Below are 22,948 nucleotides of genomic sequence, written 5' to 3' on the forward strand. Positions count from 1 at the left end.
ATGGACAACAGAGCTAATCACAGACAGACTGTGATGTATCAGAACAGCTCCAAGGCTCAGCACCCAAGGACGACTTTCTGGAAAACAGCCAGGGAAGCCAGGACAACATATTTCAGCCACCGGAAACACCAGAGGCAGAGCCCCACTCACCAGACACATTATCCCTCTGCTCTCTCCAGCATCTCCATTTCTAAGCTTCTCACAGAAAATGGAGGAACTGGTGTATGCTGGGACCAAACTCTCCGACTCTTTTGCTCCCAGATATCAACTAAAAAATGGTGGGCCTCACAACCACCAAAGCCTGTGCGCCCAGCTCGCCCTCCTCCTCAAAACTTGAAATTCACTATAACATCTATAAAGACAGCTTTCATGCTTTCAATGTGGAACTAGGCACGGTTAGACAGACCTTCTTCTCAAACCTTGTAAACAGTAACTTAAACAACACTCGCACTCTTTTTGCTACTGTTGAGAGACTAGCAACCCCCTCCCCCCAACTTTTTTTTAACAACATTGTTTCAGCACTTTCCCACTGAGAATGGGTAAAAAAATTTCTATCAGGATACTTAAGATCAGTCATGGGCCCTGTGTCTCACCTGGTTTCCCGTTGACAGCAACATTGCTCAAAAAGTTACACCATGTATCATCAGCCTAAGTGGACGTCTATGACACATCCCACAAGGCTCAATTCTCGCACCACTCTTGTTCAGACTGTATATGCTCCCACTAAGTCAAATAAAGAGAAAGAACCAAATTGTCTATCACAGCTATGCAGATGATACTCAGGTTTACCTAGCCTTTTCGACACATGACTACAGCCCCATTGACTACCTCTGCCAATGCATTGATTGAAGAAAGTTTTGATACATCCAACTGTTAATTTTGTTAAACAAGGAGAAAACATTGCATTTGGAAACAAAGATGAAGTTCTTAAGTTTCAAAGATGAAGTTCTTACGTGGACTCAAATAACTAAAAATCAAGTCAAGAATCTTGGTGTGATTCTGGAGTCAGACCTTAGTTTCAATAGTCATATCAAAGCAGTAACTAAATCAGCATACTATCATCTTAAAAACATTGCAAGAATTAGATGTTTTGTTTCCAGTCAAGACTTGGAGAAATTGTTCATGCCTTTATCACCAGCAGGGTGGACTATTGTAATGGTCTTCTCACCGTCCTTCCCAAGAAGACCATTAGAGAGCTGCAGCTCATACAGAACGCTGCTGCCAGGATTCTGACTAGAACCAGGAAATCTGAGCATATCACACCAGTCCTCAGGTCCTTACATGGCTTCCAGTTACATTAGGAATAAAATGAATTTTGAATAAAATGAAAACTACAAGACTTTCAAATCACATAAGCCAATATTGTATTCACAACAGAACATAACAAATGTTTAAACTCAGAAATGTTAAAATTTTGCGCACAAAATTAGCTCATTTCAAATTTGATTCCTGCTACAGGTCTCAAAATAGTTGGGACGGGGACATGTTTACCATAGTGTAGCATCTTCTCTTCTTTTCAAAATAGTTTGAAGACGTCTGGGCATCGAGGTTATGAGTTTCTGGAGTTTTGGTGTTGGAATTTGGTCTCATACTTGCCTGATATACAGGTGCATCTCAATAAATTAGAATGTCGTGGAAAAGTTCATTTATTTCAGTAATTCAACTCAAATTGTGAAACTCGTGTATTAAATAAATTCAATGCACACAGACTGAAGTAGTTTAAGTCTTTGGTTCTTTTAATTGTGATGATTTTGGCTCACATTTAACAAAAACCCACCAATATACTATCTCAACAAATTAGAATACTTCATAAGACCAATAAAATAAAATAAAAACATTTGTAGTGAATTGTTGACCTTCTGGAAAGTTTATTTACTGTATATGTACTCAATACTTGGTAGGGGCTCCTTTTGCTTTAATTACTGCCTCAATTCGGCGTGGCATGGAGGTGATCAGTTTGTGGAACTGCTGAGGTGGTATGGAAGCCCAGATTTCTTTGACAGTGGCCTTCAGCTCATCTGCAATTTTTGGTCTCTTGTTTCTCATTTTCCTCTTGACAATTCTCTATGGGGTTCAGGTCTGGTGAGTTTGCTGGTCAGTCAAGCACACCAACACCATGGTCATTTAACCAACTTTTGGTGCTTTTGGCAGTGTGGGCAGGTGCCAAATCCTGCTGGAAAATGAACTCAGCATCTTTAAAAAGCTGGTCAGCAGAAGGAAGCATGAAGTGCTCCAAAATTTCTTGGTAAATGGGTGCAGTGACTTGTCTACAATGATTGTTTTCTGGACAACTGTCAGATCAGCAGTCTTCCCCATGATTGTGTAGCCTAGTGAACCAAATTGAGAGACCATTTTGAAGGCTCAGGAAACCTTTGCAGGTGTTTTGAGTTGATTAGCTGATTGGCATGTCACCATATGTTTTTTTTTTATTGGTCTTATGAAGTATTCTAATTTGTTGAGACAGTGAATTGGTGGGTTTTTGTTAAATGTGAGCCAAAACCATCACAATTAAAAGAACCAAAGACTTAAACTACTTCAGTCTGTGTGCATTGGATTTATTTAATACACGAGTTTCACAATTGCGGCAAATGTTCTCTATAGGTGAAATATCTGGACTTCAGGCAGGCCAATTCAGCACCCGGACTCTTCTACTACGAAGCCATGCTATTATAATAGCTGCAGTATGTGGTTTTGCATTGTCCTGCTGAAATACACAAGGCCTGGAGGGGAGCATATGTTGGTCTAAAACCTTTATATACACTTTTCAGCATTCATAGTGCCTTCCAAAACATCCAAGCTGCCCATACCATATGCACTTATGCACCCCCATACCATCAGAGATGCTGGCTTTTGAACTGAACTCTGATAACACGCTGGAAGGTCTTTAGCCCGGAGGACACGGCCTCCGTGATTTCAAACAAGAATGTCAAATTTGAACTCGTCTGACCACAGAACACTTTTCCAATTTGAAACAATCCATTTTAAATGAGCCTTGGCCCACAGGACACGACGGCGCTTCTGGACCATGTTCACATATGGCTTTCTTTTTGCATGACAGAGCTTTAGTTGGCACGTCGGATTGTGTTTACTGACAGTGGTTTCTGGAAGTATTCCTGGGCCCATTTAGTAATGTCAATGGCAGAATCATGCCGATGAATGATGCAGTGTCGTCTGAGGGCCCGAAGACCACGGGGATCCAACAAAGGTCTTCGGCCTTGTCCCTTGCGCAGAGATTTCTCCAGTTTCTCTGAAACTTTTGATGTTATGCACTGTAGATGAAGAGATTTGCAATGCCAATTTGACGTTGAGGAACGTTGTTTTTAAAGTATTCCACAATCTTTTTACACAGTCTTTCACCGATTGGAGAGTCTCTGTCTCTCTAAGACATCCCTTTTATAGCTCATCATGTTACAGACCTGATGTCAATTAACTTAATTAGTTGTTAGACGTTCTCACAGCTGAATCGTTTCAAAATTTCTTGCTTTTTCAGCCCTTTGTTGCCCCAGTGCCAACTTTTTTGAGACCTGTAGCAGGCATCAAATTTGAAATGAGCTCATTTAGTGGATAAAATATGTTCTCTATGTTCTATTGTGAATGAAATATTGGCTCATGTGATTTGAAAGTCTTGTAGTTTTCATTTTATTCAAGTTCAAAAAACGTCCCAACATTTCCAGAGTTGTATTCTTAACTGTTTTAATTAATCTTAAACCAATTTTAAAATTATTTTAAAAGTTTTTAAATTCCTTGTTTTATTGTTATGACTATTTTTTATGATTATTTTAATTCCTTTTATGTAAAGCACTTTGAATTACCATTGTGTATGAAATGTGCTAAATAACCTTGTCTTGCCTTGTCTGAAAACCTGAGGCAAATTATCCTCCCCCTTTACATTTGTAATAATTAGATTTTATGTTTTACCCTTGCAGGTTAAACAAACCATACATATCATATTTCAACATCTTGCTTTATCTTTGCTTTCATCTTGCTTTATTAATATTATGAATGTCTTAATCAAACTTTAACAACATGACGTCAGATCCCTTGAGCGCAGCTGATGACGCTTTCAAGTGACACTTAATTGATCAAGAGTATTCCAATGTACAAATAAGCTTTCCTTTGATTCCTCCATCCTCGTTTTATTTCCTGAATCCTTCTCATCCTTGCACCCTGAGGGGGGTGAAGCCAAGATGAAACAAAAGGAAGCAAGGAAAAGAAACGTGGATGCACAAATAAGGAATGAGAAGCGCCCAGCATGTTAATAAGATGATGATATTATTCAGCCTCAGTCATTAGGAATCCAGTCATACAGGCAGACAGAGGTAGGGGAAGAGCAGGAAGCGGAAGTCTATTGAATAATCTTAATTGTGTCTTTCTCAATTCTCAATGTTCAGTCAGACTGTCAGTGTTACACCAAACAGCTGAAACACTGGAAATGGGCACATACCTTCTTATCTTTAACTTATGAACACAATCTTAAGACTAAATAACAAAGCAAAAAAACTACAAGAGCAAAGAAAATGAGTAATATAATAAGAACGAACATGGAAAATAAATTGAGAAAGATGAAAAGAGACCATGCAAATGTACGTTTGTGCTTTTTCAATCTACACAAAAAGAGGACAACGAAAATGGCCAGTGGCAAGATTTTGAGTTATTAAAACAAATGTTTGGAGAGCTGCTGCTATACAGTGGAAAGTCAATTATGGTAGGCATTGTTCGATATTTGAAATTACAGGAAAAGAATCATATTTGAGCAGAAAATTCTGATTTTGGCCACATTCAGCTGCGGTGTGAATTTAGCCTTGATTTCACACAGACACATACGTTCTGGTGCCATTTTAAATTTCTGAGCCATTTAAAACTCTTTCCACACAAAGAACAAAAATAGGGTCTTACATCTGCATGACTTTTCAGGTGCATCTTTAAGTGAGATGGAAAAATAAATGTTTTATTACACTGATCACAATTAAGTCGCCTTCTACCAGAGTGAATGGGCAGAGGATTTTTTAAATGGCCCCTTTTTATTAACTTCTTGTCAGACTGCAGTTTCTCTACAGAATGAGTTTGCAAATGGCGCTTCAGATCTCTTTGGTATGTGAAACTCTTCTCACACTCAAGACATGAGAAAGGCTTCTCTCCAGTGTGAAGTCTCATGTGAGTCTGGAGGCTTACATTATGTCTGAAACTCTTTCCACACTGTTTGCATGTGAAAGGCTTTTCTCCTGTGTGAAGTCTCATGTGAGTCTTGAGGTTTCCTTTAAGTGTGAAACTCTTCCCACAGTGATGGCACATGAATGGCTTCTCTCCGATGTGAGTTATTACATGATCTTTAAGGTGCTTACTGTCTGTGAACTTTGTTCCACACTGCTGACATATAAAACAGTTCTCTCTTGAATGAATCCTCATATGGTAAATAAGGGTTACTTTACATCTGAAATTCTTTCCACACCGACCACATAAGAATGGCTTCTCCCCAGTATGAATTCTCATGTGAGTCTGTAGATTTCCTTTTTGTGAGAAGCTCTTCCCACACAGTTTGCAGGTGTAAGGGCTTTCTCCAGTGTGACTTCTCATGTGGGCATTAAGGGTTGATTTATATGTGAAACTCTTACTGCATAAAGAGCATGTGTAAGGCTTCTCTCCCGTGTGAAGTCTTAAGTGAGTCTTAAGGCTTACTTTATGACCAAAACACTTTCCACAATGATGGCACGTGAAAGGCTTCTCTCCGGTGTGAATTCTCATGTGCGCCTTAAGGTTTTTATTGAATTTGAACCCCCTTCCACACTGCTGGCATATGAAAGGCTTCTCTCCAGAGTGAATTACTACATGCCTGTTAAGACGATCCATGTCTGGGAAACTCATTCCACACTGATTACATTTAAAACAGTTTTTTCTTGAATGAATTCTCATGTGGCTATTAAGACCTATTTTACGGGTGAAACTCTTTTCACACTGATCACACGTGAACGGTTTCTCTCCGGTGTGATTGTTAATGTGATATCTAAGGTTTAGTTCTCGTATGAAACTTTTTCCACACAGTCCACATGTGAAAGGCTTCTCTCTAGTGTGAATTCTCATGTGTACTTCAAGGCTTCCTTTCTCAGTAAAACTCTTTCCACACTGAAAGCAGGTGAAATAACTCCTAGTTGCTTTCTTTTGACCTCTTTTTCTTGATGAAGTATTTTTAGTATATGGGGATTTTCCTCCAATCATAAAATCAAGATGCTTCTCATCTTTGTCTTCCATTTCATTCAGTTCTTGACTCTCCTCTTTCAGCACTAACAGGCCTAGGTCAAAAAAGAAAAATACAAGTTAACTTCAGTTTAATGGCAGAGTACAACAGACATCAAAACATTCAAAATATCAAAACCAACATGCATGCTAGCTCCTAAATTGACTAAGAGAGGAGTGACTTTAAATCTCATAACTGTCATTTATTATTATAAAAGAAATAGCTCACACAAATATGAACATTTGTTGAAAATTTAACCACCCTCAGGCCATAGATGAGTGTTTCTTCATCAGAACAGATTTGGAGAAATTTACCATTACATCACTTACCCACCAATGGATCCTCTGCAGTAAATGAGTGCCATCAGAATGAGAGTTCCAACAGCTGATAACATCACAACAATCCACAACAAAACTCCAGTCCATCAATTAACATCTTGAAGTAAAAAGCTGTGTTTGTGAGAAACAAATGCAGGCATTTTTCTTTAAACCATTGGTTTTAGCCAAAATATCGTAATCTAGAATAAATAATCCATAATGATGCTTCCTCCACTGAAAAAGTCCATCCCCTGTTGTCACTTCAAAATTGACGGCCGTATTTGTTGTAAACTGTGCTTTAATCTGTGCATATTTCTCTCTTGATTCAGAGGACAAGACTTTTTTTCCCCCCACTGGAGAAAGCAATATTATGGATAGAGGATTTGTATTTTAGCCAAAAGCAAATGTTTGAAGTCAAAAATGTTTTAATGATGATTTGTCTATTACAAACACAGAGCTTTTCAGTTAACATGACATTCGTTGATGAACTGGAGTCATGTTGTGATTTTTTTTCCCCCCCAGCTGTTTGAACTCATTCTGATGGCACCCATTCACTGCAAAGGATCTATAGGCAAGTAAGTGATGTAATGCTAAATTTCTCTGTTTTTCAATTAAGAAAATCTCATCTACATCTTGGATGGACATATTCCAAATACTTTCAAACTGACAGTTATAACACCCCTCAGCTCAACTAAAATGTTTCTAAAATGCATTTATAAAAAAAATAAAAATAAAAAAATGAACAACTGAAAGTGCCAAAAAAAAAAAAAAAAAAATCACACACACTCTTGGTGTCCTTATAATTGTGTTAAATTTGATACATAATAATACCTTACATTTACAGTCAGGTCCATAAATATTGGGACATCGACACAATTCTAACATTTTTGGCTCTATACAGCACCACAATGGATTTCAAATGAAACGAACAAGATGTGCTTTAACTGCAGACTGTCAGCTTTAATTTGAGGGTATTTACATCCAAATCAGGTGAACGGTGTAGGAATTACAACAGTTTGCATATGTGCCTCCCACTTGTTAAGGGACCAAAAGTAATGGGACTGAATAATAAATCATAAATCAAACTTTCACTTTTTAATACTTGGTTGCAAATCCTTTGCAGTCAATTACAGCCTGAAGTCTGGAACGCATAGACATCACCAGACGCTGGGTTTCATCCCTGGTGATGCTCTGCCAGGCCTCTACTGCAACCGTCTTCAGTTCCTGCTTGTTCTTGGGGCATTTTCCCTTCAGTTTTGTCTTCAGCAAGTGAAATGCATGCTCAACCAGATTCAGGTCAGGTGATTGACTTGGCCATTGCATAACAGTCCACTTCTTTCCCTTCAAAAACTCTTTGGTTGCTTTTGCAGTATGCTTTGGGTCATTGTCCATCTGCATTGTGAAGCGCCGTACAAGGAGTTCTGAAGCATTTGGCTGAATATAAGCAGATAATATTGCCCGAAACACTTCAGAATTCATCCTGCTGCTTTAATCAGCAGTCACATCATCAATAGATACAAGAGAACCAGTTCCACTGGCAGCCATACATGCCCACGCCATGACACTACCACCACGCTTCACTGATGCTTAGGATCATGAGCAGTTCCTTTCCTTCTCCATACTCTTCTCTTCCCATCACTCTGGTACAAGTTGATCTTGGTCTCATCTGTCCATAGGATGTTGTTCCAGAACTGTGAAGGCTTTTTTTAAACTCTAATCTGGCCTTCCTTTTTTTGAGGCTCACCAATGGTTTACATCTTGTGGTGAACCCTCTGTATTCACTCTGGTGAAGTCTTCTCTTGATTGTTGACTTTGACATACATACATCTACCTCCTGGAGAGTGTTCTTGATCTGGCCAACTGTTGTGAAGGGTGTTTTCTTCACCAGGGAAAGAATTCTTCGGTCATCCACCACAGTTGTTTTCCGTGGTCTTCCGGGTCTTTTGGTGTTGCTGAGCTCACCGGTGCATTCCTTCTTTTTAAGAATGTTCCAAACAGTTGTTTTGGCCACGCCTAATGTTTTTGCTATCTCTCTGATGGGTTTGTTTTGTTTTTTCAGCCTAATGATGGCTTGCTTCACTGATATTGACAGCTCTTTGGATCTCATCTTGACAGTTGACAGCAACAGATTCCAAATGCAAATAGCACACTTGAAATGAACTCTGGACCTTTTATCTGCTCATTGTAATTGGGATAATGAGGGAATAACACACACCTGGCCATGGAACAGCTGAGAAGCCAATTGTCCCATTACTTTTGGTCCCTTAACAAGTGGGAGGCACATATGCAAACTGCTGTAATTCCTACACCGTTCATCTGATTTGGATGTAAATACCCTCAAATTAAAGCTGACAGTCTGCAGTTAAAGGACATCTTGTTCGTTTCATTTGAAATCCATTGTGGTGGTGTATAGAGCCAAAAATGTTAGAATTGTGTCGATGTCCCAATATTTATGTACCTGACTGTATATAGCGCTTTTCTAGGCACTCAAAGCACTTTACATTGTGAGGGGGGAGGGGGGCTCCTCATCCACCACCAGTGTGCAGCATCCACGTGGATGATGCGACGGCAGCCATAGTGCGCCAGAACGCCCACCACACACCAGCTTATTGGTGGAGAGGAGACAGAGTGATGAAGCCAACAGCAGATATGGGGATTGTTAGGAGGCCATGATAGTCAGAGGCCAATGGGCGAATTTGGCCAGGATGCCGAGGTCACACCTCTACTCGGGACCTCGGTTTAACGTCTCATCCGAAGGACGGTGCTTTTTACAGTATAGTGTCCCCATCACTATACTGGGGCGCTAGGACCCACACAGACCACAGGGTGAGCACCCCCTGCTGGTCTCACTAACACCTCTTCAGCAGCAACCTAGTTTTCCCAGGATGTCTCCCATCCAGGAACTGACCAGGCTCAGCCCTGCTTAGCTTCAGTGAGTAACCAGTCTTGGGCTGCAGGGTGACATGGCTGCCGACACACATCATATACAGTGAACAGAAAGCTTAATCTGAGAGGTTTCTTTGCATAAAGCAGATACTCATACACTGAATACAAATAATTACGGCCCCAATTAAATTAAACTATTAAATAATTAATTTTGTTTGATTTTAATAAAGAATCATTAATTATATTTATGCAAATTACATGTATTTTGAACAAAGCTATGTGAATTAAAGTCTGAAAAGAATAAGTTGGTTCTGCAAGTATGCATGTAAATGCACCGTTTCCTTGTCGCCAAAGGGAGTTTCCAGCAAGGTTCATGCAGTGCAAATTTCTTTCAGAAGGGTCCGTTTACACCAAGTGCAAACAGCCAGCCTTGTTGGCAGAGGCTATTTACACTAACTCTGCTCAACAATGTGTGATTGGGCTAGTCACCACTACAAAAGACGGCTGTCATATGGTAAAGTGCATACTGCTAACTTTAACACGATCGAATCTGCCTTTTGCCGAACTTTTTTTTCCATCCTTTTCAAATCTCATATCACATCGGAAAGGCAATTATTTTCAATAAAAAAGAAAGAAATAATCAAAAAGTTGAAAAAGTATCGGGTAGGGTTAAGGTAAGGAGGGCTTTACTGTCCCAATAAGGTGACATTCATTTAATAATTTGAATAGTGAAAATATAGCGGGATCGGGTGGATGCGGAATAAATCCTGGCGAGAGCGGGACTGAAAAAACAGTCCCGTGCAGACCTCTAGTGTGCAGTATCTTTGACGAGAGTAATGAAAGGCTGTAAAAGAAAGGTTGCCAAAAGAAAAAATCTTAAAAAAGAAAGTCCTTATGCAGATAGATTCTGAAAGGCTCTCCCCTAAAATTCTCAATAATAGCTATCATAAAAGTATAAGAGACTTATGTAATAGGAAATAAAGACAAAAGCAAACAATTAATTCACATTAACAAAGTAAGCGCTGTATTACGACTAATAAATAAATAATTTATTAAACATAACTTTGTGCTCAGCCAAAACGATATGACCTGGAAGAAATAATAGATTTGTGAGACCAAAGATTGTCTGTTAGATATACCCAAAACGAATTTTACCTCATGTTTAACCACTACAGAGACATCAGAGCCAGTGGCAAATGTCAGAAGGACTAGCCGCGGTGAGGCTGCTCTTGGGCATACATGAGCACTGAGCGCCCGGTGATCGCTTGGATCTCACGTCGCCGAAATCGGCGAAACAAATTTTCAAATAGGCGCTCTCTTTATAAATAAACCGCAGATTTGGGTTTTAAACAACTACATTCTCACCTGAAATACTCTTAGAACGGCATTCCATGACACAATAACAGTAATATTTAGAAAATTTTGCGGTTTTCCCCTCCACCATTAACGCTCGCTGATTGGTGCAAAATGCATTCTGGGATACCTGGCTGCCTCAAGTTCGCACAAGTCACCTCAGGATGCATCCTTGATAAAGGGGGCAGAGCAAGAACACATCCGCGGATTTGAACTGTACTTGGCTAGATGTGAAGTTTGAATTGGAACAGCACTTGGACGACGACTGATGACGTTTCACAAGTCCACAAGAACACAAGTACAGACAAGAACGCATATTGAAAAACGGCCAAATTTAGATGGCACCTCAATGATAAAACTCATGGATTTGGAAGGCAATTTATCCACAGTGGAGAAGTGAGTTATGCGATTCTGCAAACAGGGAAAGCGCTGCTCACGTGGCCAATAGGTCACATGATTGTCTGCTGTAAATAAAATGTCATATGCTTAGACCAGTGGTGTCAAACTCAGTTCCTGGAGGGCCACAACCCTGCAGAGTTTAGCTTCAACCCTAATTAAACACAACTGATCCAACTAATCAAGTCCTTCAGGCTTATTTGAAAACTACATGGTTTTTGTGTTGGAAAGAAACTCTGCAGGGCTGTGGCCCTCCAGGAACTGAGTTTGACACCCCTGGCTTAATAAGAATACATTCATCTTTAATATTATCCTATTTATTATTTGATTATTTAACGTGATGGGGAGTGAATAAAGGTCTCCTGTAGCGAATCGATGCGTTTTTGTAAGAAAAATATCCATATTTAAAATCTTATAAACATTTTTATCTCACTTCCGCTGACTGTCATACATGCAAGCCCTTCCCGCGGATGACGTAGGACATGTGGTGCCTTCGTGCCTGTGAGATATGCTAGTCTCGTGTGTTTGTTTACAGGGGCAAAGGAAGCAAAGTCTCCTTCAGGGCTTAAAGTTATCCGGCACCGTGCCGGATCTCTGGCGTGCAGCGTTTGGCTGCGGAAAAAAATAATCCTACATTAAAAAAAAAAAAAAAAAAAACTTGATATCACTTTCGAGTCCATAAGTTCGCCTACCAATGGTATGAGAGGAGCACAGCTTTCACTCTCAACCAAACTAAAATTACTAGCCAATCAGAATTTTTTGCTCTTATAAGAGTTGCAGCCCTGATGAATGGAGAAGCGTGACACGTTAAAAATAGCTGCGAGGTGCAATCATCAAAGATGTCCGCATATTTAGATAGAAACACTAATTAAAAAGGAGCGAAGCTTTGTACACAGCTCAGAGTAATCATGTCATCTCCATAAGAATGATATGATTGCCAGAACAAATTTACTGGGATTTTTTAAAAGGTCCTGGTTAAAAACAGTGTGCAATATCTCACTAGATTTGTAACATAAATCATTTGCCAACACAGGAGAATACATCAACCTATGCAAGGCTCGAAATTGCGACCATTTTGGTCGCATATGCTCCCATTAATTTAATCTGTATGACCTCAAAATATATTTGGGAGCATTTGTGCGAGTGCATATAATTGTTGTAGTGCGACCTGTTTTCATTTCTCTAAAAACGTTCACAGTTATGTGCTTTCTGTGTGCTGATACGGTGACCGGTCTGCCGTTCTATCAAACGTTACATAACTTCATCTTTACGTTCTTAAATTTAATGCAGATTTTAGATTGGTTAATATTAGCTGTCAATCACTCAGTCACTGCTTTCCGCTGTCAGGTGACCAGGAGCTACCTACCGCGGGAAATGCAAAGGGATGAAGAAGAGAGAAAATGAAAGGAAACACTGACCGATTTCTTACGTAAACCACCTAAAGTTACAAATAATGGTGCTGGTGATAGCGATCATGTGGTGAATGTTGACCCATCAGCCGAAAAGGCGGCGTACAGTTTTCAGAGAGAATGGTTGAAAGACTGAGTGGCTCCGCTATGAAAATGCACTGTGCTTTATGCACTGCATTCACTTTAAAGCCTGTGGGACGGAGTTTGCAGGTAACACTAACAGCATTTGCCACCGAATCTACACATTTTAAGCTCGAGAGCTTGGTTAAATACAGTGAGAGTGCCAAACACAACAAATGCAGGGACAAGTGTGTGGCAAAATGTTCAGGATCATCAGGTTCAATCGTTAAGGCCTTTAATTGTCAGGATGCTCACATAAGGGGCTGCGATAATATCGTAATTGTTTTAACGATGTGTGATTTGACATTATCGAGTATATTGCAAAAACCAAACCAAACACCTACAGAGAGTGCACGCATACATGACGTGCGCCTTCACTGCATGAGTCAGTCTATTAAAATGCATAACAAAATTCAAGATATTATATCATTTCATATAGCTAATAATTACATGAACAGTGACGTTTTTTCCTCCAAAAATCAGCATGATTACAAATCAGCAATTCCATGAAAATGTCATCCTTACCATGAAAAAATAAAGTTTTTACCTAAAGAATAAAACCCTGTTTAACTTGTACATTTAGGTCTGTATTTTACTGCATTAACGTGCTTTAATAGAAATTTGAAGGAAATCGCAATGTTTATCCATCACATATGAGGGGTGTACCTAAAGTAAAATTACATTTTCATTCGACTGTATTTTATGTTTTCAAATAAGAGATCAAAGACTGACCATTTTTTTTATTTATGTCAACAAGTAAGTATTTTGTAGAAAGGTGGAGGCCTGTCTGAAAAGTAAATAAACTCATTTTGTCTAAACAGCCATGATTTTTGGATTTATAAGGGCTAGATTTATGAGGTCTGGACGCTTCAGCGCTGTGTCACGTCCATAACATTTTAAAGATTAAGTTTATATCTTATAGTAATTATTAATGCAATTAACTTGAAACTTTCTGTACAAAGCTAACTTATGGCCATGCTAATTATGATCAACAGTTCATCTCCATTCTCTGCACTTATCCACCATAAAAATGCATTACAGACGTGACCGTTACGGACGTGACGGACGTTACATATTAAATCATATGCATACTGGCATGCATACCTCGTTGCTGATGACTGATAGCCTGTGTATGTTTATACTGCTGGGATCTGTTTCATGCTTTCCATATCATAAAATTTTAGAAATGAATTAATTATAACATGTAAGAAATTGCATTTTCAACAAGAACATCGTGGAGATTGAGCGGGCCAGAAATGCACAGGCGGACTGAAGTACAAATCGTCAAAACTTTTTCAAATGTCATATAATGTTCATAGTCAATATTATCTTATTTAAACATTCAGTGTGTTTCAATAACTTGTGTCTCGAATCTATCTGCGCTGCATTTATTCAGAGAGCAAGATTTTGCGTGTTCGGCGCACGCATGTTGCTGTGTGTGACGCGCAAGAGATGTGCTGTGGGTTTACATCATTCTTTCATTTTTGTCTAAATATTTTTCTTCATTACAAATATTGTTTGGTTTTATTTTGTATCATTGCATGTTAAAAATAATTCACTATACTATGCATATGCGAAATGTGAAACTGCAATCTTATTCGCAGTCTATAGCACTTTATTATTTGTACAATTGCCTATATATTCAGCATATTTAACTTAACCTGTTCTGTATCTGTGTTATTTAATGCATTAGCGATTTATTCAAATAAGTTTATGAGACTCATTAAAACAAGTTTATGACTGCGACATCCGTTTAATCTTGATCAACAACAATGATCAAGGAATTGGAGCAGCATGGCCCGTTAGATCATTTTAAAACGTCAAATAGCCTTCAATTTGCAGGTTAAACTGCATCTTTAAAAATTATCTTGTTTAATTTTGTGTATTTGTCTGAAATAGGGTTGTTTGTTTTAGTTTTTTTGAAGTGCTGCTCAATATGCTTTTGAATTGCCCCTCGGGGACAAATAAAGTTTTTGAATTGAATTGAATCTGTCTTGGATGTAGACTGGTGAGGATTTATTTTAATGCGGATCCCACACTCTAGCGTTAACCTAATATAAATGTGCTATATACGCTATTATTCATATTCAAGTGTTTGTGTGGAAAATAATTAATGCTCAAGAATGACAGGGAGGCGCCTGCGTAACCACTTGCATTTTTTCCTGATAATGAAACAACTTAAAATCGGGTGCCTTACATAGCCTACCTGAGAAATATATCTACAGAAAGCTTGTCTACTTTTGAACGAACCAATTCAAAACTAAATCAAATACTCCCTGATTACGTAATCTGTGAATGCATTCTCTAAAGGCGCGTCCAGTGGAAATTTCGTGAATTTCATTTTTGCAGCTGACAAGGACTCATGAAAACATTAGTTTATTAATAAAAAATAAAATGTGTCCTTTTTTCATAATCATTAGGCAACTTTTGCTTGTGCTTTGTGGCAAACTTTATGCTTGAGCGCGGAATATGCTCATTATGGAGTATTATGATACTTTAATAGGATTTAAACGTTTCTGGTTTGTGTATTGTAAATCTATTGTAGTCTACGGAAGCTTCATAAATCATATGCATACCGGCGCGCATTTCTGCCTCGTTGCTGACTGATAAAGTCTACTGCTGTGTCAGGCTTACCATATCATAACATTTTAGAAATCGCATTCTCAGCCCGCCAAAACTATTTTAAATGTCATTGTCAATATTATCTTGTTTAAACATTTTATGTGTTTCAAATAACTCTTGTCGCTGTTCTGGTGAATTTCTGGTACATTTTTAAATACAAAGATAGTATGTTAAAAGCGCATTTTAGTTCATATTCATGGTGTCTCAAAATAGCACAGTTGAGTACACTTAGATGATCTTAAGTTGACCCTAAGAAGTACTAAAGGATCATTTTTAGTATATTAAGTACAAAATTAGTGCGTGAAAACAGCACTTTAAGTACATTATGGAAGTGTACTTGTTTTTCACCTGGGGAGTGCAAGATTTTGTACGTTCGGCGCGCATACTGTGGGATTATAATTTATTTTTATTTTTATTTTGTCTAAATATTTTTTGTTTGGTTTAATTTTGTATCATTGCATAGTAAAATAATAAATAAATAAATAATTCACTTTGTTATGCAGATGCAAAAGGTCTTCGCAGTCTATATATTTGAACAATAGGCCTATTATATTTAGAATATTTTACTTAACCTGTTTTGTATCCTAGTTATTTAATGCATAAGCAAGTCGTTAAAACTTTTTTTTTCTCAGTGGCATCCGTTTAATCTTGATCAACAACTATGATCAACGAATTGAAGCGGCGTTGGTCAGTTAGATCATTTTAAAACGTCAAATAGCCTTCAATTTATAGGTTATAACTGCACCTGACTCTGATGTAGACTGGTGAGGATTTATTTTAATGTGGATTCCAACCTCTAGCGTTAACCTATAGGCTATCAATGTGTTATATTTTTGGCCCGTGTTCAAGTGTTTGTGCGGAATATCAATTGATGCGCATGCGCCTCGCCCGTGCGATCATTTGCATTTTTTTTCCTGATAATGAAACAACTTAAAATCAATTCGAAAATAATTTTATGTAAATTCATAATAACAATAAAATGTTGTGCTTTTGCAAAATAACCAAAACATACAGGATGCGTCTCTGTGAACTGGAGCGCGTCTCCAAAAAGAACCAAAACTCAGCGTGTGTGTCTCACATAGAGAAATATATCTATAGAAAGGCTGAAATGCCTACTTTTAAACGAACCAATTTAAAACAAAAATTAAATGTATGAAGGTTGCATTTCTCCCTAAAGGCGCGTCCAATGGTCCATACTGTGGAGGTGAGAGTCGGCACTATGAATTTCTTGCAGCCGTAATAAACTTTAGTTTATTAGTAAATAATTAAAATGTCTCCTTTTTCTATACATTAATAATCCTTAGGCTACTTTTGCCTGTGCCTTGTGGCAAATTTTATACGTGTGCTTGAATATATTGAAGCTCATAGTAGGCCTATTAATTTAATATAAAATGCGCAATTAGTTGAATAGCCTAATGGCTTAAACGAACAACTAGTTAACTAGAACATTTTTTAGTGGGGGGCAGCCCTATTAAATACACACTAGACGTCTCTGTTAAAGTTTTTAAAGCATTTTTATATGTTTTTTCATAGTCGGATGAATTCCGCTTTCAGACTGGTCACGTCCGTAACGGAGAGATGTCACGTCCGTAACATTGATTTTTTTTCTCTGAAACACAACAACGAAAATTAACAAAATTGATATTTAATGCTTTGTAAATAGCCAACCCTTCTCCATTCTGCACATGTTGTCGCTTCTGGGCTGTGCATTGTAATTCGCAGAAAGTTTACAAAATATGTTGTCTCCCAGAAACTCGTGTTATTTTTTGTCACGTCCGTAACGCATGTGTTTTAACCCCATTTAACATATAAAACAGGGTTATAGACTGATACTTTTCTCATGTCTGGACTCTATTTTAGGGGGTTTAGAAAAATAAAGAGATGGTTTAATATATTGGTAATAAATATAATTTATGAGAATTTATATTTCAGATTTTGACTGCAAATGTCACGTCCGTAACGGTGGAATTACTCAAATGTGATATTGATTTTATATAACAGTTCAATAAACAAGAAGTTAATATTAAGAGACTTACGTTGTAGACACCATATTTCCTGTTTTTGCTCCATTTCGACAACAAAAATGGTTCCAAACAAAGCCACAGCACTGTTTCGCGTCTCTGAGCAACATGATGGTGTTTCATTTTGTTTCTGAATGAATCAACCATTAAATGATTCTGGTTCAATCGCAGTGACTCATTTATTAACAGTGACTTGATGCCACCTACTGGCGATTGCAATTTCACATTTAAAGTATCTTTTAAATTTTTTTTTTTAATAACTTCAAATATCAGTATTCAATGTTTTATGTTTACAGTATTAAAACATTATATATGCATGTGTAACTGCAGGTTAAACGCATTCATGTCCTGCATTAAGCAGGGTGTAAGTGCATCTAAATGCCACTTCAGAAATTCAAAATTCAAATTCAAAGATGAATTTTGTTGATACTGATTTAATTTGCTTGATAACAGCCCAAATGTCTTATTCCAATTGACTGATTAAATGTAAGAATTTGACTCAAATGATGATGCACACTTTTAGAAAAAAAATGTCTTAATTGTGAAAATGACCATAAAAGGTAAAAATCAATTTAAACTTATTGGAAAAGATTAATTTCTATCACTGCTGTGAACTGACCACCACAGAGAATATGAAGAATATCAAAATCAGCTGTCCACGGTAGTCCTCAAGACTACCAGCACAATAACACAAGCAAAATATCGTCAGATATCAGATTAATTTAGGTGGTTTACAAAAGAAATCTGTCAGTGTTTCTTTTCATTTTCTCTCTTCTTCAGCCCTTTGCATTTCCCGCGGTAGTTATAGCTCCGTCACCTGACAGCGGAAAGCAGTGACTAAGTGATTGACAGCTAATATATTAACCAATCTGCATTAAAGTTAAGAATGTAAAGATGAAATCTGTTAATATATAATTTGTAGTTATGGTGCTCATTAATTTTTGGTGGGTGCGCCCAAGTTTTTGCTGGTGCTCCTAACTTTTTAAAGTTGGGAGCACCAGTGCTACCAAGTAAAAAAGTTAATTTCAAGCCCTGCTATGTCTAAATACGCCATGTATTGTACATCGCGATTTCAAAATAAAAGTTTTAGTTTGCTTGTGGCCAAATATTAAAATTTAATGGATTTAAATGTCGTTTAATCACACTGTAAAGTGAAAAGTCACCAGGCCATTGGCGCCCTCTGTAGGTATTCATTATAATACATAATGTACTTATGTTGGTTATGTTCATATACATGTATAGGCACATTATGTATTTTAACAGTGTTGTATTAAAATATTGTCTCGTTCTAGTGAACCAAGTGTCTGTATTTTGTCTCATCTCGTGAGCTAAGTGTATTGTCACACCCCTAGTGTTGATAAGCCGTGATATAGCTCATAATTTTCCAAGTGAATGATATAGCTTTCATTCTTCAGGTCAAACATATATTCATAAAAAAAAACAGTTTGAATAAGGAAAGCATTAACTTTTCCATAGTATCCTTTCAAATGTTAAAGTTGCCACAGTCATTGCAAGCTTTGCAATGTCATTGAACCTTAGTGTTCAGTGTTTCCCACAGTTTAATGAAGTTTTTATTCTAACATAAAAGTTCTTTAAAATTGTGTTTTGGGCCATTGCTTTGGCAAAATCTCTGTCAAACTAACTAAAACTAAATGCACAATATGGCTTGACCTCTTCATCACATTTCAAAGTGAAGCGCACAACAGAAATTGAATGATCAAGTTTAAAACACTGCACAGACTTCACTGTATGCATCAGATATGAACTGATTCTTATTAAAGATAAAAAAATGACTCAGTTAATAGCAGTTAATGATTTTCTCTTTTACTTTACAGTTTGATTAACATTAATGACACAGACAGCAGCAGGTTTATTAGGCTGCTGTCAGTTTAAGACTGAATGCATTGATTCAATATATTGATCTACATCCAGTTTTCATCCAACTATTTATGTTCACTTAAGACATAATCGGCTTGGTTGATCATAATGCAAAATCTCTTACCGATTTTCATGCCGTCAAAAAATAAATGTCATACTGCCTAGCCCTAGTTGGTGGAGTTGAAGAGATGGAGGAATGCTGAAACAGCTGATGCTGGAGCAAGGTGAGCACTACTTATGTGCTCCAGCAGTCAACTGAAAGATTACGGTTTCACTCCTCCAGAAACTGCATTTAAGAATTTCATATAATAACAAAATAATTCATAAACAAAAATGGACAGCCATGTAGTTAATTTCCCTTTTGTTTATAGATTACTATTAGTCTATTATGAGCACCAGAAGTATGTACAAGCTTAACACTTTCACTGAATAACCTTTTTTAGGCATATAGCCAATTAGTCTCTTTTGTATTTATGCCAGGGGTGTCAAACTCAGTTCATGGAGGGCCATACCCCTTCAAAGTTTTACTCAAACTCTAAATAAACACACCTGAATGAGCTAACCAAGGACTTCAAGATTACTCGTGGCCCTCCAGGAGCAGAGTTTGACGTCCCTGTAATACACCGCAGCCAAACCTGAGAAGGGAGTCCAAAGATGCCAGAACATTTCTGTACACATAATACACATAGTTGTAATTCATGGCCTGGGATTATGCTAATTGTGAATGAGCGTGCATGTGCACGCTATTTACGAATGAACTGAATTCATTAACACACACATCTAACTATCAAATCTGAGGTTTACCATGCATTTATGAATCCGGAGAACAGTATTCGGGAAAGGTGAATTTTATGTGCAAATTACAAATTGCAAAGAATTTGCTCATACATTTATGTAAGTTTCTTGAATGAGACCCATTGTGACTAATGGATTCGATGCTCTGTTGAGAATGTCTTTGTGTTTTCACCACGAATAACTCTGGGTTGACTGAATTTACTTCTGGTCATGTTTTTCGAAAGTGAAATCAGAACAATTAACCTATCGGTAAGCCCCACCCCCCTTAGTTACTGTTGCTCCCTCGGACAAACAAACGGAGTTGCTCGCTGTCTTACAAAGACAGCTGCAAGTGTGAAAACCTTGTCCCACGATGCTTTTGCACAATTTTGGACAAAAGGCCACCAAATGGGAATGAAATATTCCATGGAAGGATTTATAAAATATTTTAAAATAAATACGGTGGGTTCTAGAAACAAGATTTACAGATCACAATGCAAACGGGAGAAGTCTCATATACAGTCGGTCATCACGATTGCAGATCAACACTGTTCATGTATCGCAGGGTACGATTAAATTAATGTACATTTAACCAGTTTAATATGGAGAGGCACTGAAATGTTTTCCTTTGTTTAAGTGTTTTTGACCTACACTGTACAAGACGCGAGAACAGTCCGCTATTCAGGTTTGTACATTAGCATGGACTCACTAACTTTAACGTTAGCTAGTTTTAACCAGAGATACCTTGCTAAAGCACAAGATAACACTAACCTTCTGCGTGAGCAGATGAAAAGTGTAACTTAATGAGTGTATGAAAATGAAAGTTGTCGTCTTCATTTGTATTGGGGTGAATACTTAGGGACATTTTGCTCTGTTTTGTTTGGATTCAGGAAATGTAATAAAATAAATTATATTGCCCATCCTCTCAGGATACCTGGAATCAGCGTTACAAGTACCCCAGGCACATCGTTTTTCCATTTTTGAAGCATAAGCCCCATAAAACCGATGCAAGCTTCGGATCCTCCAATGTTTCTCTATGGCGCTGAAACCTAAAGATGTCCGAGTTCCGCTCCCCATGCAACTGATACTTGACTGCCATTGGCTAGTCTGCATTCGAGGGGAGGTGCTTACCGATAGGTCAATTCTGGTTAATTAACCAAGAGTTTGCGGTTTATATGACAGTGAGTTAATCCTACTTTCTGGAATACATCCCCCGACCCCACCGCCCCAAGAAAACAAAGACAAGTTTACAAGCTAAAAGCTAACATATTTATAATAGGTTTAAATGACTTGTGACTTGAGAATGGAAACCAACCTGTTTGTTCTTCGGTATCTTCATGTTTGACTCTGAATGCTTCTTCGATCTTCATGTCTTCTCTCTCCTCTTTAATAAACGCCATCTTTTATAATAGTATGTCACGTGGATCTCAGTTGTTTCTCATGGAGGTCTCCTGTGTGTTTAGATCAAAATTAATAAATTACAAAATAATAAAATAACAACGTATACACAGGCACTTTATGTTTACTTATATATATATATGGCACTTGTGGATTACATGTAGTAGATTAGGCTTTACTGAAATCATTTGCAGTTGATTTGAAAAAGTTATAATCGTTACACGTATTGTTTTCTTTGCATTTACAACGTTTTGACCAGCTGGTGTCACCAAAATGCAGTCTTTCGAGCGCTTCGAAACTTTGAATCATTTTACGAAACATTGTTCAATTAATAAGAATTTCCAAACGCCAAGTTTCTCCCGTCATTACTTTTTAGTGCCCAAATTCGTGTTTACAACATACTGATTCACGATATACACCAGGGAGAGAAATGAGACGCACTAAGACTCGTGTGTCGATTCACAAAAATAACGTTCCAAAATGTTATATAAATGTCTCAACGTTGTATTTAATAATAATTAAAAACTATAAAGTTAATTGAACAATCTGTACCCATTTAAACGACTTAAATTCCCAAAACCACAGACGTTGCAAAGCACAAACCTCTCTTAAGCCAGAATCACAACAGATGCAGGAGCTCGGCGCGTCTTTATGACGTCATGTGAAAGAAAGAAATTTGATCCAAAATTTGAAATACTTTGCCCTGACTTCAAAATGCTAAACAAGAAAACACAACTTCAATATTAGGTTAAAAACAAGATTGTATCTTACTAGCAGCAAGATACATTGATGCCTGTCACAAAAAGAGGGAGGAGTCAACAAATCAGTGATGCGCCCACAAACACACACTCTCTCTCTCTCTCTCTCTCTCTCTCTCTCTCTCTCTCACGCACACTTAACCTACAGTGGTGTGAAAAAGTGTTGGCCCCCTTCCTGATTTTTAATTTTTTTGCAAGTTTGTCACACTTTAATGTTTCAGATTATCAAACAAATTTAAATATTAATCAAAGATAACACAAGTAAACACAACATGCAGTTTTTAAATGAAGTTTTTTATTATGAAGGGAAAACAAAATCCAAACCCACATGGCCCTGTGTGAAAAAGTGCTTGTCCCCTAAACCTAATAAGTGGTTGGGCCACCCTTTGTAGCAACAACCGCAATCAAGCGTTTGTGATAACTGGCAATGAGTCTTTCACATCGCTGTGGAGGAATTTTGGCCCACTCTTCTTTGCAGAATTGTTTTCATTCAGCCACATTGGAGGGTTTTCGAGCATGAATGGACTGTTTAAAATCATGCCACAGCATTTCAATTGGATTTAAGTCCAGACTTTGATTTGGCCACTCCAAAACCTTAATTTAGTTTTTCTTGAGACATTCACAGGTGGACTTGCTGCTGTGTTTGGAATCATTGTCCTGCTGCATAACCCAAGTGCACTTCAGCTTGAGGTCACGAACAGATGGCCGGACATTCTCCTTCAGGATTTTCTGATAGAGTGCAGAATTCATGGTTCCATCAATTATGGCAAATCGTCCAGGTTCT

At 37.8% G+C, this 22,948-nt stretch overlaps 1 protein-coding gene across 3 annotated transcripts; it reads right to left on the minus strand.

Annotated features, from left to right (window-relative positions):
• Positions 1-2,589: 2,589 nt before the first annotated feature.
• LOC131538663 (gastrula zinc finger protein XlCGF57.1-like) lies at positions 2,590-22,192 on the minus strand. 3 transcript variants are annotated; one of them, XM_058772655.1, is made up of 4 exons: positions 22,010-22,192; positions 21,324-21,459; positions 19,784-19,869; positions 2,590-6,287 (listed from the first exon to the last, which is right to left on the minus strand). In XM_058772655.1, the coding sequence occupies exon 4, from the start codon at positions 6,244-6,246 to the stop codon at positions 4,780-4,782; it is 1,467 nt and encodes a 488-aa protein (XP_058628638.1). In that variant the 5' UTR covers positions 6,247-6,287; positions 19,784-19,869; positions 21,324-21,459; positions 22,010-22,192; the 3' UTR covers positions 2,590-4,779. The 3 variants fall into 3 exon arrangements, with proteins under 3 accessions (XP_058628638.1, XP_058628636.1, XP_058628637.1); XM_058772653.1 differs by lacking the exon at positions 19,784-19,869; XM_058772654.1 differs by lacking the exons at positions 19,784-19,869; positions 22,010-22,192 and adding an exon at positions 21,959-21,991.
• Between the last annotated feature and the right edge of the window lie 756 nt (positions 22,193-22,948).

The sequence above is a fragment of the Onychostoma macrolepis genome, chromosome 04, assembly GCF_012432095.1.
Source record: "Onychostoma macrolepis isolate SWU-2019 chromosome 04, ASM1243209v1, whole genome shotgun sequence".
Lineage (NCBI taxonomy): Eukaryota > Metazoa > Chordata > Actinopteri > Cypriniformes > Cyprinidae > Onychostoma > Onychostoma macrolepis.